We start from the raw sequence: 20,860 nt of genomic DNA on the forward strand, positions 1-20,860 counted from the left end.
GATGGTGGTAGAGAAAGTTTGGACCCAGGGTGCTAAAAACCAATGGGTAAAGAGCAAGATGCTCCAAAGGCACCAGAGTGTATGAAAACTTTGAATAGGAAGAATGCCAGACATGTGAGGGACTGAAAGGCACTGTGATGTCCCTGATGTTATGGATCTGAGCAGTGGATTCTGGGCACACCACAGTAGACACTACTGCAAGTGGAAGGGGCATTGACTCTCAGGGATGCCAAGGATCAGTGTCTAGTGTGCACTGGGGAAACCAAAGGAAACTCCACAGGAAATCACCTGTAAGTACTAATTCTAGAGAATCTGAGTCAGGGGAAGTAAAGTGGATTGAAAACAGGTGGCTGGAAATAGAAGAGGGGGTGTGTGAGGATGTTTCAAATTCAGTTGAATTTGCAAGGGTTAAGAGAAACGAGAAAGTGTCTTAAAAGTCTGAGAAAATACCTTATAGTATAGAAAAAAGTTGAAATAAAAGTGATCACAGCTAACCAAGCCCCTGATAAGTATCTTGCAATAATTCTGTGTGCAGAGGTTCACAGTGGTACAACTGCATAGGAAGAGCTGAGAACAGCAAAGTCTGGTCCAGACCTCTTCAGTCATCTTTATCTTGACATCTTACAGACCAGATCAACAATAAAGAATTAAAAGGAAGAGGAGCAAAGGAAGGAGCTGGTAGTGCAGTTCAGCAGAGGTGTGTTTTTCTAGCAGGTGTGAAGCAGACTGGCTTCCATCTCACAGTGCTCTGCCTGCCTCTGCCTCCTGAGTGCTGGGATTACAGACATGCACCACCACACCCAGTGAAAATTCCTTCTTTAAAGCTTTGCTACGAACATGGTGTTTTTATGAAACTCTGAAGCCTCTAACACACTTCCTGTCAATAGTTGTTCAGTTTCATCATTACTTTGTACTAGAGGGCCTGGTAGACCTGTATGAGATCTTCTATGAGGTCTTGGTTAAGATACACATTTAAAAAAAATTGTCCTATTACTGGAAATTGCATAGTTCCCAAAATTAAAATTGAAAACAGAGATAGGAGAATAGTTAATATTGAATGTTAATATTGAAAGAAAACTCAGAAGAAAATTTCATTTTGAAACAATTTGATATGAACATAGAGCATCAAGAGAAGTTATGAGCATTGCTTCCCTAGAAGGGAGAAGAGATGAGACTCTTTTTAGGGAGTTAATAACTAGTACTGTGTAGGAACCCATAGGGAAATATTCCCTTTTTTGGCTTCATCTCATCAAAATAAGAGCAACCCCATTAGAAATAACCAAAGATAGGCCCTGTTTGGAAAAAGATAAGTACTTTTATATTGGTTAAGACACCATTGAAGGAAGAGTCATTGATTTGGAAAATAGATATCCTGAGGGGGGAAAATTGTAAAACATATTTGAAGGTCTTTTCTTTTCTTTTCTTTCTTTCTTCTTTCTTTCTTTCTTCTTCTTTTTTTACTTTTGTCAAGAAAGGATGTCATTGTGTGCCCTGGCATACTTGGTACTTACTACATAGTTCAGGTTGACCCCAAGATTGATGGTATTTTCTTGCCTTGACACCCAGGTGTTGGTATTATAGATATGAGTCACGATGCTTGGCTCAATTACTAAATGTTAAAGGTTCAGTATTTAGGAAAGTAAGACATTCAATAGATATGCTTGGAAAAGTGTTAGCCATATGTACACTTACATGTGAGTGGTGTAAACCTTGCTGTGGTGCATCAGAGATGATTTCAAATTCTCTATTTAGATCCTGAGTTTTCTCCCTTTCTAAAATAATGAGTATGTGTGACATGAAAGCAGAAGGAGAGGCTATTTGGGGGCAGGAATGGTACCAGCAAGTGGGGGAGGGCATATGGGGGAGAGTCATTGGGGGAGAGTCATTGGGGGAGAGTCATTTTATATATATATATAATGTCACAATAAAACTAAAAAAAACTAACTAAAGAGATACTAAATGGAGAAAAAACATGAGTATGTATTTTTATAAGTAGGAAAATTATAAATATATAAAACTAGAGAAACATTACAGCTTTGATCATAAATACATTATCTCTTCAATAGTTGTTCTCCCTTTCTCATTATTATTCTAATGTTTCCTGTGTGCTACCTCCCACATTCCAAGTATCTCTCTTAGCTTATGGATGGGGGATGGGACACTACTCAGCTCTAAGCCTAGTACTGTGATCTTTTATACTGGTCCTTAGAGCAGCTCAAGGAGGCATAACCCTTTCTCCTAACATCTTGTGTAGATTTAAGTACCATGGCCAACCAATGGCTATTGCATTGAAAATCACAGCTCTACTATCCACCAGCAAGGTTGACGAGAGCACAACTTATGCCATGAGTAATTGGCAGCAAGCTAGAATATCTTGAATTACCTGAGAGTAGCTGCCATGGTTTGTCTTGCTCAAAATTCATGCCATGGATGAGGAAGCACAGAGCCCAGACACCTGTTAGTAGTCCTGAGGCATCCATACTGTGAAGGTTCTCTTGGGACAGATATCCTGGAAGGCAGAGATAAATAGAAACGAGGCAGCTAGGTCTTCAATGGCACAGTGGGGTTACAGAAGCAGACTCACCTGGGGATGGGTTTGTGGGCTGTCAAACCTGAAGAAGCTATGCATCTTTATTATTTTCTTGTTTGAAATGGTTTTGGTTTTGGTGGTTTTTTTTCTTCATTTCTTTCTGCAAATGGCAACCATCATTTACAACCTACCTTCTTCTTTTGTGTCATTAGCATCTTGGAAGATTGATGTCTTCGTTTGCTTGCTGCTCCTGTAAGTGAACATGGTAGACTGGGTAATTTGTAAAGAATAAAGGTTTAATCAGCATGTAGTTCTGGAGGCTGCTTGATCCAAGGTCAAGGTACCATATTTGGTGAGAGGGAATATCTGCTACTGGGGAGTCTGCAAATTCTGACCTGTCAAAGGCTATTATATCATGAAAGGAGTACATACAAAAGGCAGAGCTGGGTTTTGAAGCAACCTACTGTCAAGATAACTCATTAATTTATTCATCCATTGGTCTATGGATGGATTAACCCATTTGTGGGGGGCAGATTCTCTTATAACTTCCTACCTGGCCCAACTTTTCAGTACATCCAAAGGGAAATTTGATTTCAACATGAGCTTTGGTGAGGACATTTAAGTCTTCCAGCTACCCAATGGGACAGGTCTTGTTTTCTCTGACCTTGACTGTGAATGCCAGACCTATGGTTTCTAAGATAGTAGCCACCAACCAAAGGTGTCTATCTAAACTTAAATTAAAGCTACGTAGAATTTAAAACTGACTTCGATAGCTATACTAGCCAAATTTCAAATGTTTAACAGCCAGTGGGATAGTGGGTCCCATCTTTACCAGTGTACAAAGAGAGCATTTCCAGCGCTGCAGAAGAGTCTCCTGCACTGTGTGAGTATGCATACTTGTAGGGCACAATGAAGAAGGAAAAGAGGGAGAGACAGAGAGAAAGGATGAGAAAAAAGAGATAGGGAAAAAGAGTAAGAGAAAGAGAAAGAGGAGTAGATGCGTTAGCCCGAGAAACCTGGAACATGTGTGTGTGTGTAGAGGGAACACACAGGACAACCTCAGATGTTATTTCTGAATTATCCCCCCCTCAAAAATGTCTTTCATTTGCTTGGTACCTACCAAGTAGGCTGTGTTGGCCCAGGGTCTATCTATCTCCATTCCTTTAGCACTGGGAGTACAAGTGCATGTCCCCATGTGAGCTTACGTAGATTCTGATGCATCAAACTGAGGTGACCATGGTTCCACGGCAAGCAGTGTCAAGCTATTTCCCTAGGCTGGGTAACCTGTGTTCTCATAGCACCTATGCTGTGCCAGTTAACCTTTTGTTTTCCCCTGGGTGTGCCCTTTTCTTTTTCTTATATCTTTTTATGCCTGCCAGAGAGAGACACTAAACTAGGAGGCATTGGGAATTCCTTCTAGGTTTAATGTAATACAACTTTGGTCTCATTCAAGTCCCCAAGAAAAGGCATCAGCAGGAGCAAGAAGCAGACATGTGTATCAGTCACTTTTCTTCTTGTTGGGGCAAAAGAACTGACATGAAACATCTTAGACAGCTTTGGCTGACAGTTCAAGGGTGTAGTCCATCACAGCAGTAAGAGCTGGAGATAGTCAAATTGCATCTATAGGGAGCAGAAAATATTGAGTGATGGTACTCAACTTGAATTTTCATTTTTATGACATCCGGGAACCCAGTCCAGAACTGTGCTGCGCAAATGTAGAGTGATGTTTCCCACCTTAATTAACCTAATCTGGGTAACCCCTTCAAAGATGTTCTTAGATGCTTGTCTCCTTGGAGATTCCAGATTCTATGAAGTTGACAGCATGAGCTATCACAACATGATTATAAAAGGTGAGTATTGCAGTCTGGACAGGGGCCAGTCCGGGCAATGCCTTGTCAATTACAGTCATGAAAATTGGACTTTATTTTAATCTCAGTGAGAAGTCCTCAAAAAATTTCAAGTTAGCAAGAGTAGCGTGATCACCATAAGTATCACATGTTACATATAGAACAAGGGAGCTGTGGATGGAAGATGTACATTCTCAGAAACATTGGCTCTGTAGGCAGGTCCTGCCTACAGATGAAGATGTTGGAGGTACCTTGGGTGATGGTGTTTGAAAGAAGAAGGAAACAATGGAGGATCTGAGCCATGGCTGGGAAGCAGAAGTAATAGAAAGAAGCAACTGGATGTAGAGATTCATTGGAAGGGGTGTGGCAGAATGCCAGGCACAAACCAATGAATAAATGAAAGTTATTTACTTAATCATAGTGGACCTGGGGATCCAAATCTGGGGGAGTTAAAAAATAGCAGTAATATTTTATTTCATATGTCTGCAAATAGTATACATGTGTGTACATGTTCATATGTTTGGGGCTTTTTGTGCATGGGTACATGTGCATGTGGAGACTTGAAGCAAACATTGGGGGTATTCCTTGATTACTTGCACACTGAGGCAGGCTCTCTCAAAAAATGCAGTTTGTCATTTCAGATCATGTAACCAGCTAGCTTGTTCTAGGGATCCCTTATCTCTTCCTCTGAATTCTGGGATTACAAGGATCTGCTATGGCCTCCTGGCATCTGTATGGGTTGTGGGGATTAAAACTCAAATCCTCAGGCTTGCATGGCACCTACCATAACACTTTACTGGTGGAGCCACAACACCATCCCTGGATCTGAAAAATTCACAACGTAAACTATCATGTGATTGTTTTTAGTTTACCAAAGCAATGGTTGTCACAACCCCCATGCACTTAAAGTTCATGTCCACACCCTTGTAGTGAAAGGACCCCTGTCTCCTACTTACCAGTGTACTCTTAACTTTACTTAGAGAGAAAGATGGGCAGCCATTGTGACTTCGGTTTTATCTGTGTCCTAAAAAGACAGTAAAGAAATCAGGAGTTGGAGAACAAAGGGAATGACCTCATTCTTTCTTTTTCTTGTGCCTACAAGACAGAGATGATAAGCAGAGAGCAGTGAGTTCTACTTGATAAAGTAATTGCAGAAATAGGCTGTTGGAGTTGAAAAATGAGACTCCTATATGAAGGTTACCTTTTCAGCAGGCCTCAGAAGACGCTTGCTTCCACTTTCTCATACTTACAGTTACTAACATCTTGCCCTCTGCAATCAGATCTAAAGAGTAAACCAGCACCATTTTTTATGACAAATAATTAGCCTCACTGATATTATCTTGTTATTACTGACAGATTTTTAACTTAAAAGTTATTTTATTGGGGTTGGAGAGATGGCTCAGAGGTTAAGAGCACTGACTGCTCTTCTAGAAGTCCTGAGTTCAATTCCCAGCACCCACATGGAGGTTCACAAACATCTATAATGTGATCTAATGCCTTCTTCTGTCATGGAGGTAGAGCACTGTATACATAATTAATAAATAAATAAATTCTTAAAAATTATTTTATAAAAAAATATTATTTTATTATTTTAGGTGTCTGAGTGTTTCGCCTGCCTGCATATATGTGTATTGTGTGCATGCCTGGCGCCTGGGGGGGCCAGGGGAGGGCGTTGTATTCTCTAAAATTAGAGTTATGGAAGGCTGTGAACCACTATGTGGGTGCTGAGAACCGAACCTGGGTCCTTGGCATGAGCAGCCAATATAACTAACTGATGAGCCATCTCTTCAGCCCTTATCACCCATATGTTTTATTGTTTCCTAAGCAGTAGTAGCTTTCTTTGTTATTACTATTATTTTACTTTTACTTCTTATTTTTGCTTAAATCTCAGTTTGTTCTAGATTTTAAAATAGGAATTGTTCCCTTCTTCATTGTGGCCACTACAGTGTTTACTTAGGGTCAAAATAGTGCCATCTTTGGATGGTTTTATGTCTTATATGCCATATTATCCCCTCATGTCTGGCTTGTTTCACTCTTTTTGTGGAGGGGGAAGGGTTTCAAGAGAGGGTTTCTTTGTGTAACAGTCTTGGCTGTCCTGGACTCATTTTTGTAGATCAGGCTGGCCTCGAACTCACAGCGATCCACCTGCCTCTGCCTCCCGAGTTCTGGGATTAAAGGCATGCGCCACCACATTTCACTCTTATGACTAGGCCTATAGTGTTATAATTATGAGTAAAAATGTATGATTTCTTACTAATGACGTTTGCCTAGAATTTGGTTGCTTAGTGCCAGGGCTCTAGGAATCAGAGATAAATCTGAGTCATAGTTCTTCAACCTTACTAGACAAAGATGTGACATTATTTTAATTATCCAGTTTCTCTGAAATTGTGTGTCTTTAACAAAAAAAAAATCACATAGTAGCAATTTTGTATTAAATAAAACTGTATCTAAAGGCTGAGGTTAGTATAAGAAGCTTTTCTTCTTCTCCCACTAACTGTCTTTGTTGACACATTCAGCATCTCAGATCATGTACTCTAGCTTTGTTTCACCTAATTTTGCTTTGTGATATTTTCCTCATCTAATGTTGCTTGATATAAGGCAGTAAACAATGGAGAAGCAACTATCTTCGTTGCTTTTCCTGTTGCGGTGATAAAATGCCTTGATATAAGCAGCTTCAGGAACCAGGAGTGGTGGCGTGTGATTTTAATCCCAGAACTTGGGAGGTAGAGTAAAAGAGGCAGAGGCAGGTGGAGATCTGTGAGTTCAGGGCCAGCCTACTCTACATAGAAGGTTCCAGGCTAGCCAGAACTACATAGTAAAACCCTGTCTAAAAAAAGGAGGTGGGTGGAAGAAAGGGTTTATTCTGGCTGACCGTTTCAGATGGATAGACTCCTTTATGACTGCAGAGGCAGGCAGTTGGCTGGTCATGTTACATTTATATTCAGAAAGCATAGAATAAACAAAGAATAGGGCCAGGATGTAAAGCTTCAAGGTACACCCCTACTCCCTCCAGCTAGGGCACATCTCCTAAAGGTTCTTAGAACTTTTACCAACAATGCCTGGAAACCACATCGTCAAATATGTGAGCTTATGGGGACAGTTCACACATTTAAACCATGACAATAACTAAGTGTACGTGACAAATATTATTATGTTTAGTTCTTAAAGATAAGGTGGACAAATACTATGTTTCTTGTATGTAATGCATAGTAAGCTCCATCCTAGATGAAAAGCTAGGACTCTGTGAAAGAATGTTAGAACATAATGGCTTATGAGATTGGGCTTGTGGAGAGAGACAGGATAGAATTATGATTTGACAGTAAAAAATGCTTTCACATAATGATCTAAAATGGGCATTGTAGACTAACTGAAGGGAAGACCCAATAACGGCTTCCTCCAAATGAAGAACAGGGAGGGAGAGAGAGAGAGAGAGAGAGAGAGAGAGAGAGAGAGAGAGAGAGAGAGAGATATGGGGAGGAACAGAGAGAGAGAAAGGAACAAAATAAGAAAACGGTTTTAGTGGTACTAATATCATTTGGTTTCCAACTTTCTCAATGGTCCTTTTGTCTATGTCACCATTTTCATTAATTAATTGAAATGGAATAAGGAAAAATAGCTATGAGTTCATAGCCAAAATGTGTTATATCAAGAAATATTTAATGTACGTTTAAGTCATTTCACTTTGCATTGAACTGAAGCTGGGTATGTTTCTTAGTATAGTTATCATTTATTTAAATTCTGTTCATTGTTTTCCAATTTAGAAATATGCAGACATGAAATTTTGCATGTCTCACACTTTCTTCTGTACATTTGTGAATTAAAATTAGCTGAATTATTAACTTGCTTCTTCTTAAATTGAATTAATGACAGCTTTCATTTCCAGTGATTAGAAATAAAAAGTGTAGAGTGGGGTAACGTGGGAAATTCTTGTTTTAGAGTAAATATGTGGCAGTGCTTGTTGTCTAGACATGGAATTTAGTTTCTTGGGTGAGTTCCTCAGATTAGTTTGTAAGTCACACTCTGGCGTGGAACATTTATATAGAGATTTGTCATCATTTAGAGCTACAGTTTTATTGAGAGTGATGTGTTATCTTGCACTTTAGATATAGCTCACCAAGAGAATTGGATGGCTGAACATAAGAGCACTGGCTGCTCTTGCAGAGGACCTGGGCTTGACTTCCAGCACCCACATGGCTGCTTACAAACATCTGTAACTCCAGTTCCTGGAGGTCTGATGCCCTCTTCTGGCCTCTGTGGGTCCAGGCATGTAGGTATATATATATGCAGGCAAAATACTCATATAAAACAATTTGTTAAGACAACTGGACTGGATGTTTTCTGTTCACTTGGCTCCTGTTCCTCAGCATCCACCTGTTTCCCCACTGATGTTTTCTTCTCTCAGTTTTCTATCCTGTTACAGCCTCTGCCAAGTCCTCCTCTAGCTCTACTGACCTACTCTTTCTTGTGCAGAGAAGTTTGCTGAAAGTTTTGGGCTATTCGAACATTCTGATTGCTTTAACTTTACTTGTAATGCCTCTTCAGGGATTTCTTTCTGATTTTCCATGGGAGGAATCCTAGTGAGTAGGATATTTAAAACACACACACACACACACAAGCATATACATTTCTGTATTTGGAATATCTATCTTGATGAATTTGACTCAGAACATGATTTGAACCTCACAATGCTTAGACTATTTTGAATTAATTAAAGTGGAAGTTAAACACAATAAGCCTATAGTCCTTTTTAGTCCTTTTTTCCCCCCAAACACTGTGCTAGAATGGCACTGGCCAATCATCATCAGCCATATAGGGACCAACTTATACATCACTCCCCACTTCAATACCCCAGGGCTTCTAGTTCCAATGCCCTGTGCTTTGTGGTTATCAGTGCATTGACAAACAGCAACCAATAAATTTCTATCACAGCGGACTCTGTGAAGACACAAGCTTGAATGGGCGCTGCTGTCTCCTCAGGGAGAGTTTAGGATGGAACAAAACAATCTAATTAGGAGATGAGTAATACAGGTTTAAGTCTTTATCAATCAAGATTGTCAATTTTACGCTATAATAAAGTTACAAGTCTCAGTTGCTTTGGCAACTACTTCCTGTTCGCTGTGTGTGTATCCATCTGTGTTGGGAGGGGAGGAGGGAGGGCCTCTTGTCATGTGGTCCCTTGGTGATCTGGTCTAGGCTGATAGCACAGCTCGTTCCTGTTCCAGAGAAAAAGAGATCTGCATGGTATTTCTCCAACCATTAAAGCTCCAGTCTCATTGTGATGCACTCATTGTGACTGCCCTCACTGACCAAAGCTTGAAACCACAACCAAGCCAAAGAGTACTTGCTTCTGTCCTACTGTGGTCAGAAGATGTAAAGGCACAGCTCCCCTGAAAAGCACGAGAGTCACTTTTATTAAGTTGAATCTTTGTGTTTGTTCAAGTTGGGGGCATGGCTTAGTGAGGAAAAGCACTTGCTGAGCAAGGTTGAGGCCTTGTGTTCAAATTCCCATAGCCCATATCAAAAGCCATGGATGCCTATAGCCCCATTGCTCTGGGAGGCAGGGTCAGGAGGAATGGTAGGGTTTGCTGGCTACCAGCCGAGCTCCAGGCTCAGTGAGAACTCCTCTCAAGAGAGTAAAGTGGAGATGGATCGAGCAAACAGTTCATATCCTCTGTCCTTTGCACACACAGGAACCACACTCTACACACCACAGACTCTCTCTCTCTGTTTCTCTCTCTCTCTGTCTCTCTCTCTCTCCCTCCATCTTTCCCTCTTGCACACACATGCATACAAAATCAGTATTTGCTGATGCTTATGTTATAAAGGAGATCACTGGCTGTAATATAATAGATTGTAAAGTATCTGCTGGGAAAAAAATAAATGGAGCAATATTAACCTCCCTACTTCATTAATTTCACTCACCATATACATGTAGGGAATGTTACAGCAAATCATTAGCTTTGTAAATATCTCAAAATTTTTCTACAGTGTCTTAAACATGACCCATGAGTCTATACTTCAACAGTATTAAGTTGAATTCTATGTTGGTTCTCTGTTTTATCCCTACAAATGAAAAAATAAGGTTATAGTATTTCAAAATGATAACATTATTAGTATATGTGAATTTATTTTTAATGTAAATTGATTTGAAAACCAAAGTCAGAAACACGCCAAATCATGGGACAAAGGCTATCTTGAACTCCTGAATGATGCAAATGTCTAGAATACTCTAGAAGAAATGACTAGTAAATTTTGAAAGTGCCTTATTGTAAAACAAACAAGCATTTTATAGGCAGATTTTAAAATCGTTTATTCATAGGTCCCTTTATTAGAATGTTGAGGAGATTGGCTCTTGTTCAGAGCATTTGAGTTGGGAACTCACCCTACCACTCTGTGTTTCTGTTACCTTGAAAGAGTTCTCTTTGCTTCCTTAGTTTCCTCCATGCTCCTCACTTACAAGAGGACACAGTGCCAATGCCTATCCTCCTGGGTTACTAAGACACTCAGATTATACTTCACAAGACAGAGTTCAGAACAGCATGAGCGCATGCATGAGAAAGGTCTGATGAACCCTGACTCCTGTGGCTGTTTCTATTGTGTTGATTCTGCAGCAAGAGCATTCACTTCTATGGACACCCGTTGTCTAAGACAGCAATAACGATCCAATGGGTTAAACGCACAAATCCAAACTAAAACCTTGTCATTCCTAAGTCTAACTCATTTCATTGTTATTTTGAAATTTGGTTTGGCGAGGGAGGGTGAAAGGGGAGAGAGAGAGAGAAGGAGAGGGAGGAAGAGGGAGAGAGAGAGAGAGAGTGAGAGAGAGAGTGAGAGAGAGAGAGAGAGAGAGAGAGAGAGAGAGAGAGAGAGAGAGAGAGAGAGAGAGAGAGAGAGAGAGAGAGAGAGAGAGAGAGAGAGAGAGAGAGAGAGAGAGAGAAGAGTGGGGAGTCATTGAAAGACCAGTGGGGAAAGATTGGTAAAACACCAAGAGGACCTTCCCCCTAGACTTTGTAGAGAGCAGGGAAAAGAAGCTTATTCTCAAAGATGCACCCAGAATCCAGCCTTCTTTATAATGCCAACAAAAGGCAAAAGAATTCTCAGAAACTTTGAAGCTTGAAAGGCAAGAAAACTGTGAGCACCACCTCAGTTCTGCAAATAATGTCGAGGACTTAGAGTGAGGACCTTTAACAGTGGGGATCACAACAGGCTTGCTTTCTGCTTTATCCCAAGCACCTAGCACATAGTAGGTGTGCTATGCATGACTTGGGAAGCAACTGAGTGAGCGTTTGAGAGGATTATCACTGCCGCAGCCTATAAAAGAAAAGTAGGTCATCTCCCATGCGCCTCTGAAGTTTAAGTGCAATCATAGTATACTTCCAGGGAAGCCGGGGTTCACACCATAGTACTAGAGATGCTACTGAGCTTCTGAGTGTTTTCCTTTTCCATCTCAGCATGCTATTTAAAGAAAGCAAAAAAATACTTTTACAGAGAACCTTGAGCATATTTCTTCATCATAACTCTGTCTCGTGCCAGCAATGATATATTTCTCCCTATTAAACATGTTAAATAACTCCAGAGATTTTTATTTGGCTTAGGAACACAAACATCAGTTATATTCCAGATAAATTGTATTCTAAGAAATAGCTGACAAAACAACTAACAGGAAAAAAAATCAGGATAAGCCTAACTATATTCAGTTTGCTTGCTGGCAAAAAGAAAATTCTGAGGTAAGACCTGGTGTGTGTTTCCCCTTCCCGTTTGTTGTTTGAAACCTAAAAGCCATTAACACTATCAATATTTTGCATGATGCTTTGTTCTCTTTCATTTTTGTTTCCCTTCGCAGTCCTCTAGCTTGAGAATGGTATAAGAAAAAGAAATCCACCACAGACCATCAGACAATATCTTTTTAAAGCCCTGCTTGAGTCATGGGAGAGTTAAGGGCGGTTATTAGAATTTACCTTATCTATAATTGAGGGTAATGTCACTTTAAGACATGTGAGACTTTAGAGAGGAGGGGTGTATTGAAACGGACTCCCGTTACTTACAGGAGCTATAGCAGCTCTGCTCCTACATTTCGCTGCCTAACTCTGTCCTGAATGTGCTGGAGTGGGCATGGTCTGTCCGCGGCTATAAACTGCTGCTCATCAGGAAACTACATTAGCTCACCATCACTTCAAAGGTCTCGTCAGACAGAGGTGACGCCAGGAGATGATTTAAAGGTGAAAATGACAAGGTTTTCACCCCTCAAACCTTGGTTCCTTTTCTGACAATACAGTGAACGAACCGAACGTCTTCTCAACTGTGGGAATAGGACTGGAAGAGGAAAGCTTGCTTTTTTTTCTCTCTCTCTTTCCAATTCTTGATAAAGAACTGCCGGGAAGCATTCTCTTTGGGAAAAAAAAAATCTCAGAACTGTGGCACAGATGGATTTTAAAAAGTGTTAGCTCTTTCCAATGAACACTAGGAGAGTGCCCTGCTCTTGGCTGGATTTTTCAGGTAAGCAAAGCCTCTGTAAAGATTTAAGATCTGGAAAACAGATTTGTAGCACTTTCAGAGAAGCATGCAGGGCTAGCTGCATTATTTGGGGGGAAAACACAGAGCAGAGCTCTGTGAAGGAGCAAGCCGGGGAAGAGCCATGCAGGAGCCTGAGAAGTAATGTTGAGAATTAAAAAAGTTAACAGGGAGAGGGGAGGAGAAAAAAAGGAAGGAGGGAAGGAAGGAAGAGAAAGAGGGAAGCACTACAATCATCAAGTCTCAGTATCTTTCCGTGTGCTGAGGTCTATGTGGGTTCAAAATGAGCAAGAGAAAGCAGAGTCTCTGAAGAATTGTTAAGTTTTGATGATGGCTAGATTTTTCCCTGAGTTAAATTTTCAGTGCATTTTAACGGGTGATTGACAAACAGCAAATACATGTGCACGCGGGGGTGGGGTGGGTCCCCTCTGTTTTGTCTTTCTGTAATTTGCAGGCTGTTCTGAAAAGCTCTAAAATGCATTCGTTTGGGCATTCACAGGAGGGGGGTTGCTATTTATCTCTGCTGCTGAGAGTGCTTCTATGCTGTCCTGCTAGCTCTGAATACAACGAGGGCAAAGCATGCTATACACAGAACTAAACAGCGGGCCACCAAACTAGAAACTAATTAGAAAGTGAGTGGTCCACCTGAGTCACCCTGGGGCATGGATGGCTCCATGTGGTTGGAAGAACGTGCTCCCATTTGACACTTAATTACAGTTGTCACATGTATCTATTGTCACCCTCAAAGCCCTTCTCAAACCCTCAGTTCTCTCTGAAACCTGCAAATTACCCAGAATTATGTACATGCATATATATATGTGTGTGCATAATGTTTATTTTTGGTGAACACCGCTGGTTCTGAAAGAGAAGCAATTTCTACAGATAAGAAAGGCATACTGGGAGGATCATGATCAGGTTTTCAATATATAGTGGAAATTCTTGAAGGGTGTCACTTGGCGGAGGGAAGGATGGAAACGCAGCCTTGATTGCACAGCCCCTCTCTGAGCTCTCAGAGAGGAAAGTATGCCACTAGCTGAATTCTTCTATAGAGGATGCCTCCTGTCACGGCCTGACTGAGGACGATGCTTCAAGTTTGATTAATTTGGCAATATGAAATGCAGCATAAGGTGCTGTTTGGGAAATTGGACAATATGTAGCGCCGTTGAGCTTCTGTAGCTCCTGAGACGCTCGTAGGTGCAGATAAGACTGTCAGAGTTTCGACGCCTGAGAAAAGGTATATGCTCACCCATAAAAACACATACCACCTGTATATGCATATTCATCAGTGCTCCAGCAAATGCCACAGTGGGACCTTAGGAGGCAAAGTAATACTGTAAATTACGGCTTGCTGTAGGATTGAGGCATAGACCTTGCCTTGGAAACTCATTCTGGCTGAAGACAGATTTCAAGTCTGATTTCAAGTCAAGTCAGAAAGATCGGTTCTATTGGGAGATTACAACATGCCTCTGAGAAATGATTACTTAGTTTAGAAGACAGCATTGCGATTAAAAATTCATGACTGTAGAATTAAAAAAAAAAAAAAAAAAAAAAAAAAAAAAAAAGGAAGGAGCCCACTCTTTTCTTCCAGGCTTATGTCAGACTTGCAATGAAGTTACAATGAGCAAGTCTACAGCTATTGACTGCCTGGGAAAAGTAGTTTGCAGGTCATTGTCTAAAACTGGATGTTTTCATCTGCCTAATTGATAGTAAAAAAAAAATCAAAACTTTATTTTTGCATTTTGGGCAATCATCTTACAGAACTTAAGGGACATATTTATAAGCTTCTGGAAAGGGTCTTCAACCCTACTCCCTGGCGTGACCTCGGCAGCAATGTCTCTTCCAGACAGCCAAGTAGCAAAGGAACACTGCTGAGATTCCCCTTCCGTCCTCAGTGGGCCAGACAGTGCTAGGGGCTTGAAGCCGGGGATAACCTGTTCTCATCTCATGTTCTCTTCAGAGAATGACCATGGTGTCTGCGATGTCCTGGGTCCTGTACTTGTGGATAAGTGCTTGCGCAATGCTGCTCTGCCATGGGTCCCTCCAACACACCTTCCAGCAACACCACTTGCACAGGCCAGGTAAGTGGGGGAGCTGGCTCCTCGCCAGGCTCCTCCAGGCTCACCGTGGTCTCTTCAACAGATGGCGGAACGCGAGCGACAGAAATTGCTATAGTGTGGGCAGTTTGCCTTTGAATTCTAAGACATGTTGTGGGATGGATGCTCGGGGGGGAAAGGAGAGTGTACCAAGAAACGCCTGGAGGTATTCCTGTTAATTTCTCAGAAAAGGTGGGTTTCTTTGGAGGAGCCCTCAACCCCCACCCCTCACCCCCTGCCCTCTTCCACACACCATGCTTAGTAGAATGATTTCGATTTGGACAATAGCAAATTATTCTACTACAAAAGAAGTGGGGTGACTTTCAAAACTACGGGATTTAGGGAGGAGGCATGTGTTTCCTGAGGTGAGTTTATACCTAGTATAAACACTATTTCTGTCTATGTGGCTACGGATTCCATGTGTGTGTTAAAGACCAGACTAACTTTACAAGTTGTCAATGGAAAAGAAAATGAAAACAGCGACTTACTATGTCATGTCTGGGTTAATTTGCATCCTGTCTTCTCTGCCTTCCTTTCTTTTGATTCCTCCAGTGTGTTCGGTGCCCTCACCCCCCCCCCTTTTTTTTTCCTCCCTCTGTTGGCAGTTTCAGGAACAAGTTCGCTCTGGGATGATTTCTGAAATTTCTCTTTATTGATTTTCCCCCTTTTAGTTCCTCGTGCAGTTTTCTTTCCTTGGCGTCCAACTGCACCTCACTCTCCAATCCGGATTGTCCTTTCTTTGCCTCTTCAGCTTTCTCATCATAAAGACACTCCCAGTTCAATTGTTCTTAAGCTTCCTGCTTAGTTCTCCAGAAAGGTTTCCTTCTGTTTTCAGTGTAGCTGTATTTAGCCTTTGTGTTCTTTCGCCGCATCCCCTACCTTCACGGTCCTTGGTGGCCCCCTCTGATGGTCAATTTCAAGGTTTGGGGACCAGTTGCATACTCAAGTTCCTGCTCCTCAGTTCTGGAGTGCTGCTGATTTCCCTCCAGGACTCTCCCTGTCCTCCTGGCATGCACAAGGCTTCCCGTGCCTGCCGCAGGTTGAGTGTGTCTGCTTGCTGTCTTTCCTGGCTCCGCAGGGTGCCTCTTGCTGCCTCTGGGGCTCACTTCCAGGCTGGGGCAGACTGGGTAGAGCCCGGAGGGTGGATGCCTGCACAAGCCTGCTGGGTCTGCAGCCCTTAGCTGCAGAGGAGGGCTGGGGGCGGAAGCCAGCTGTCCCGGTACCAGCCGCCTTCTTTCCATAAGCCAGGTCAGCGAGGGAGAGAGGGGGCGCTGGTGCCCCTGAGTGTGAGCATGGAAACCACGCACCGCCGCTGGTGCTGCTTGCCTGTGGTTTCTATGTCCTCTGTGCAGACCCTGGCACGGGAAGTGCCAGATTCCTGCCAGAAGCTTCAGTGCCAACATGGAGGGAACACAATCGTGGATTTGGGGATCCCTGAGCTACCTCCAACCACTTAATCGCCAATCTGTTCTGGCAAGAAAAGTCTTTGGCTTGTTACGTAGTCATACAAATAGCCCGGGAAATGTGCCTTCTCTGTAATACTCAACAATGAGATAAAGGAACCATTAATCCTGACCGTGCTAGGCGCCATGCTCAGGGTTAATTCATGCTGTTACTTTAATCATTGCATAAGTGGGTAGTTTACCCCTATCTCCCCCCTCCTCCGCAGAGAACAGAAGTAAAAGTTTGGAGGGGCTAGGTAACTAGTCTGAAACTGCCTAAAGAATGATTGCCAATGGAGGACATGTCCACGTGATTCTGCCACAAGAGGGGACATTGCCCCCCAAGTACAGAAAATGACTATACCAGACAGCCTCTTTGAGGATAAAATCTATGAAAATTTTAAGGTCATGTTAATACATGTACCCATTTAAGCTCCAAGCCAGTGCTGGGAGGTGGCTGAAGCAGGTGACAACAGGTGGTGGGAGCCAAGGACTAGTCAACATCACTCTGTCACTTAACTTTCCTGACATGACTTTGGATAAGTGACTTTTCATATCTGAGCTAATTTCCCTGTCAGGAGATGATGGCGGGGGATGAACAGGTGACTGTCTGGGTAGTGGGAAGTGTTGTGAGTATGTATTGTGAATTTCCCTATAAACACCATTCCTAGCCGATGTCCTGTCTAAGGGACTGCGACCCGTAAGTCAGGAATGTTGAATGAGTCATTTTTTTACTGTTCATACTACTAAATCCACTTGGTCAGCACAAAAGCTTGTTGCTTTTGTTGTTTTCTAACCGTGTGATACATGGCCTGGACAAGCCAGCAATTATAGCCTCTCTTGTTTTATGTTGTGTGTGTAGTCACTAAAAGAAAATATGTCATATCATATAGTTTGTAGTGGACTCTTACATAGTGTGTCTATTCTAGGGGAGCTGGAACTATTATGTGTGACAAAGAAATTCATATCACCTTAATGCATATTAAAATACCATATTTTATTAAGATTGAGAAACAAATACAAGGTTCTGACTGAAATCAAACTCATAGCTCATGTTTTCCCTTATCTACCATAGAGTTTGCTCATTATCAGCCCATATGTGTTGGAGCTATACCTAAAACACCCCCAGGAGCTATGCTCACCCTCTGAGCCCCATCTCACCCAGCCTTATTGTAGAAAAGGAGGGACTACAAACACCTCTTCTAGATGCATGGGAATTAAAGTTATGTTGATTCGGAAGTCCAGTTGGTTTTTGTAAGGTGCTTATTCAACTTTCTTGGGATTTCTACAACAGCTGCAGAGATCGAAGAGACAGATTTTGGTCATAGCAACCTTCTAACTTATTTCAGTCACTCGTTAATGTGCTCTTCTGCTTTGATTTTAGGAGTAAAAATGTTATTTCTTTTCTTTTCCATTTTTTTTCTCCCTGAGATAGGTGTTGTGGCATTTTCCTTTGTGGGTCTTAAGTCTTCAGAGACACTAATGAAATCTATGTACAAACAAATAAACAAACAACAAAACCAGGGCCAGTTACCTGTCGACAATCCACCCGTAAATGAACAAATACATAAATAGTTGGATAAACAAACACAAAAGAGAAAAGCATAATCTCATTCTCTCAAATCGGTTAAAAAAAAAAAGTGATACAATGAGAAAAAAATGAGGCAGCAGCCGACCCCAGCCTTACGACATTTGCCTAAGCTTGAAAAATCATCCCCTTTACAAGGCAGAACAGCGTGCTTGGCATGCATGCGAAGCATGTGGAAATGCACAGAATGACAAATCTTTCACTGTGTGTGTGTGTGTGTGTGTGTGTGTGTGTGTGTGTTGGCTCTGCAGCCACCCTCACCTGCTTAGAAATGGCAGCCCTTCCCCCCTCTAGCCAACACCTCCCAGGCAGCTCCCCAGTCCCCTCCACAGCAAGATTGATGGTGTTCCAATTGCAAGCAGGCAATTTCAGTCTCTCAAGAAATAATCCAGTACGCTGACAGATGAGAGGAATTTGACGAGCAGTTTCCCTTGTTGAGGCTGCGCCTCACCTGGATGGCACCAGCCAGCCAGGGCCTGTTAGGGGAAATGGTGAGAGATTTGGGCCAATTTCTGCTGTCATAACATGAGATTGGGACAGTGTTGTTGTAAGGCCATACATCTGTGATCTGTCTCCTCAGTGTAATGGGTTTGCACACAAGCAGAATGAGAATCTGTTAACTAGAAAACTGACTGATTATAATGTATTCGCCTGCAGCCCCTAAGTACTTCCTATTTTTCATATTTATGGTATTAGGAATGCACCATTTATTTTCACTTACTCACTAGTTAAGGAAGATTAAAACAGTCAATCAAATGAAACTGGAATTGAAAATTACATAACTGAGTAAAATGTGCTATAAATTAACAGGTTCATAATTTCAATAATTGAATATTGGAATATATTTTTTATCTGGAGAATGATGTAGGAAGTTACTATGACAACTTGCAAAATATTTGTACCTTTCTTCCCATCCCCATTCCTATACTAAACCTTTGGAAGGACAGTTAATTTTTAAAGATTATTCGTTTATTTTAATTTAATGTGCATTGTATTTTGCCTGCATATGGGAGGGACTCAGGTCCCCTGAGACAGGAGTTACAGACAGCTGGGAGCTGCTGTGTGGGTGCTGGGAGTAGAACCTGGGTCCTCTGGAAGAGCAGCCAATGTTCTTAACCACTGAGCCATCTTTGTAGCCCCGGACAGTTATTTTTTTAAAAGACAGACTCAACAATGAAAACACAGATGCAGCATCTCCATTGTTTCCTGTAGCTAGAAGATCCTTAGTCCTTCACTCTCAACAGACTGTGCATGGGAGACAAAGGACACACAGCCTGCTAAATGAGCCTTCCAACTTACACTAGGTTTGCTTCTGCTATGGATGTGTGACTTATGATGACAATTTTAATGCTTACTTTACTTGGAATATGTGGGTGGATGTGGGTGTGGGTGTGGGTGTGGGTGAGTGGGGTTATCTTTGAAACAAAAGAATATAAATCTTTTCAAAATTCGTTTTCAAGAAAAGAATCCCTGGGATTCTGTAGTGAAATAAAAGCATATATCCATGAATTACATGGAACACAAGTTAGAAGTAAACAATGAATCATTTGCTCTTGAGTCAATGCGATTTCATTGACGTTGGAAATGATATATAAAAGCTCGCTCTGAATAGAATGTCTGTGTAATTTATAGTTGACAAGATTTAAAACTGTATTAAGCAAACCATATATGTTAGAAGTTCACATTTATGACTTTATTATATTGTGAACGTCACCATCCATCTTAACATGAGGATTTTGTGTAAATCGATAAAAAATTTATACATGCTTTACATTAATTTTTAACCTTACCATTAAAAACTACAGTTTAGAAACCTGCTTGGAGGGGTGGTATATGTTTTAGATGCCAAGGTGCTTTTCAATAAAGGATCCCTGTGTAGGTTTAGTGTGTAAGCACTAGTGGGTACAACTGTGGTTGTACGTTTTCCTTTTAGGAATGCCTACTGGAGCGAAGTTGCTAAGTGTAGTGGATTAGTGTTAGGATTGGAGCAGACAAGCTGTTATTTGTTGTAAGCTGGTGCTGGTGATAATGCATTGATCATCTGATGGATGATATTGACCTCTGCCAGGAGTCAGAGTGCACCGATGGACATCAAATCAAACTCTAAAATACTAGGGCCAAGTAGAAATATAAATACATCTCTCCTGTCACTGCCATGGACTTGAAGCAGAAAGATGACAAAGCCCAAGATTTGAGCACAAGACCATGCCTTCAACTCATAGTTGGGGACGGCAGATGTTCCCTTCCAGTGCAAAGGATTTAATAGAGGCACAAATGAACATTAGTTGTCAGTTGCTAATTTCTTAAACTTTATACTGATGATCTGAACTTTCAACTTGAGATGCTGCAAAGCATTTCAGTTTGAGTAGACTGAAGCGGGTGAACTATTTTCCCACAGCATTAGAGTGGTGGCTCTAAAAATGTGAAATGTGTGACCATAGACGCATGCTTCCACTTCTAAACGCTTACCCCAAGGAAAAAAATCTGGACATGTGTGAAAAGATTTATGTTGGGGTACAGTCATCACAGCAATGGCTTTAATGGCAACAACAATGTTTCAGCACCATCAAAATGGGATTGATAAAATAAATTATGGCACCCATCTACCCAATGGGAAGCAGTGTGGCCATTACAAAGGATGAGTTATGTTTATGTGTGTTCATGTGGAAAAATGCTGAAGATAGAGTGCTGAATGGAGAAAACAAGGAGCAGAAAATACTATTTTAGAATGATTTGAAGAAATGCAAAAAATATCAAATGGTTTTGAACATCGTTCATGCAATACTAGTGAAATCTGAAGAAAATTCTTAAATGATTTAGAGGGTTTAATTTTTAAAATTTGTATATAT

The 20,860-nt window shown here is 41.4% G+C and overlaps 1 protein-coding gene and 1 long non-coding RNA gene across 4 annotated transcripts in view; one reads left to right on the forward strand and one right to left on the reverse strand.

Annotated features, from left to right (window-relative positions):
• Nucleotides 1–2,381: 2,381 nt before the first annotated feature.
• LOC127197207 (uncharacterized) lies at nucleotides 2,382–15,521 on the reverse strand. 2 transcript variants are annotated; one of them, XR_007831621.1, is made up of 4 exons: nucleotides 15,470–15,521; nucleotides 5,334–5,472; nucleotides 2,722–2,780; nucleotides 2,382–2,509 (listed from the first exon to the last, which is right to left on the reverse strand). It is a non-coding gene; the product is annotated as an uncharacterized LOC127197207 (long non-coding RNA). The 2 variants fall into 2 exon arrangements; XR_007831623.1 differs by lacking the exon at nucleotides 5,334–5,472.
• Nucleotides 12,370–20,860, forward strand: part of LOC127197206 (chemokine-like protein TAFA-1) — a 545,549-nt gene continuing 537,058 nt past the window's right edge. Inside the window, exons 1-2 of one of the 2 annotated variants that reach the window (XM_051154954.1) lie at nucleotides 12,370–12,873; nucleotides 14,846–14,966. In XM_051154954.1, the coding sequence (XP_051010911.1) occupies nucleotides 14,849–14,966 (118 nt within the window). In that variant the 5' untranslated portion in view covers nucleotides 12,370–12,873; nucleotides 14,846–14,848. The remainder of the gene's footprint in view (nucleotides 12,874–14,845; nucleotides 14,967–20,860) is intronic. The other variant, XM_051154953.1, reaches the window with a different exon arrangement.

This window comes from Acomys russatus, chromosome 13 (assembly GCF_903995435.1).
Source record: "Acomys russatus chromosome 13, mAcoRus1.1, whole genome shotgun sequence".
Classification (NCBI taxonomy): domain Eukaryota; kingdom Metazoa; phylum Chordata; class Mammalia; order Rodentia; family Muridae; genus Acomys; species Acomys russatus.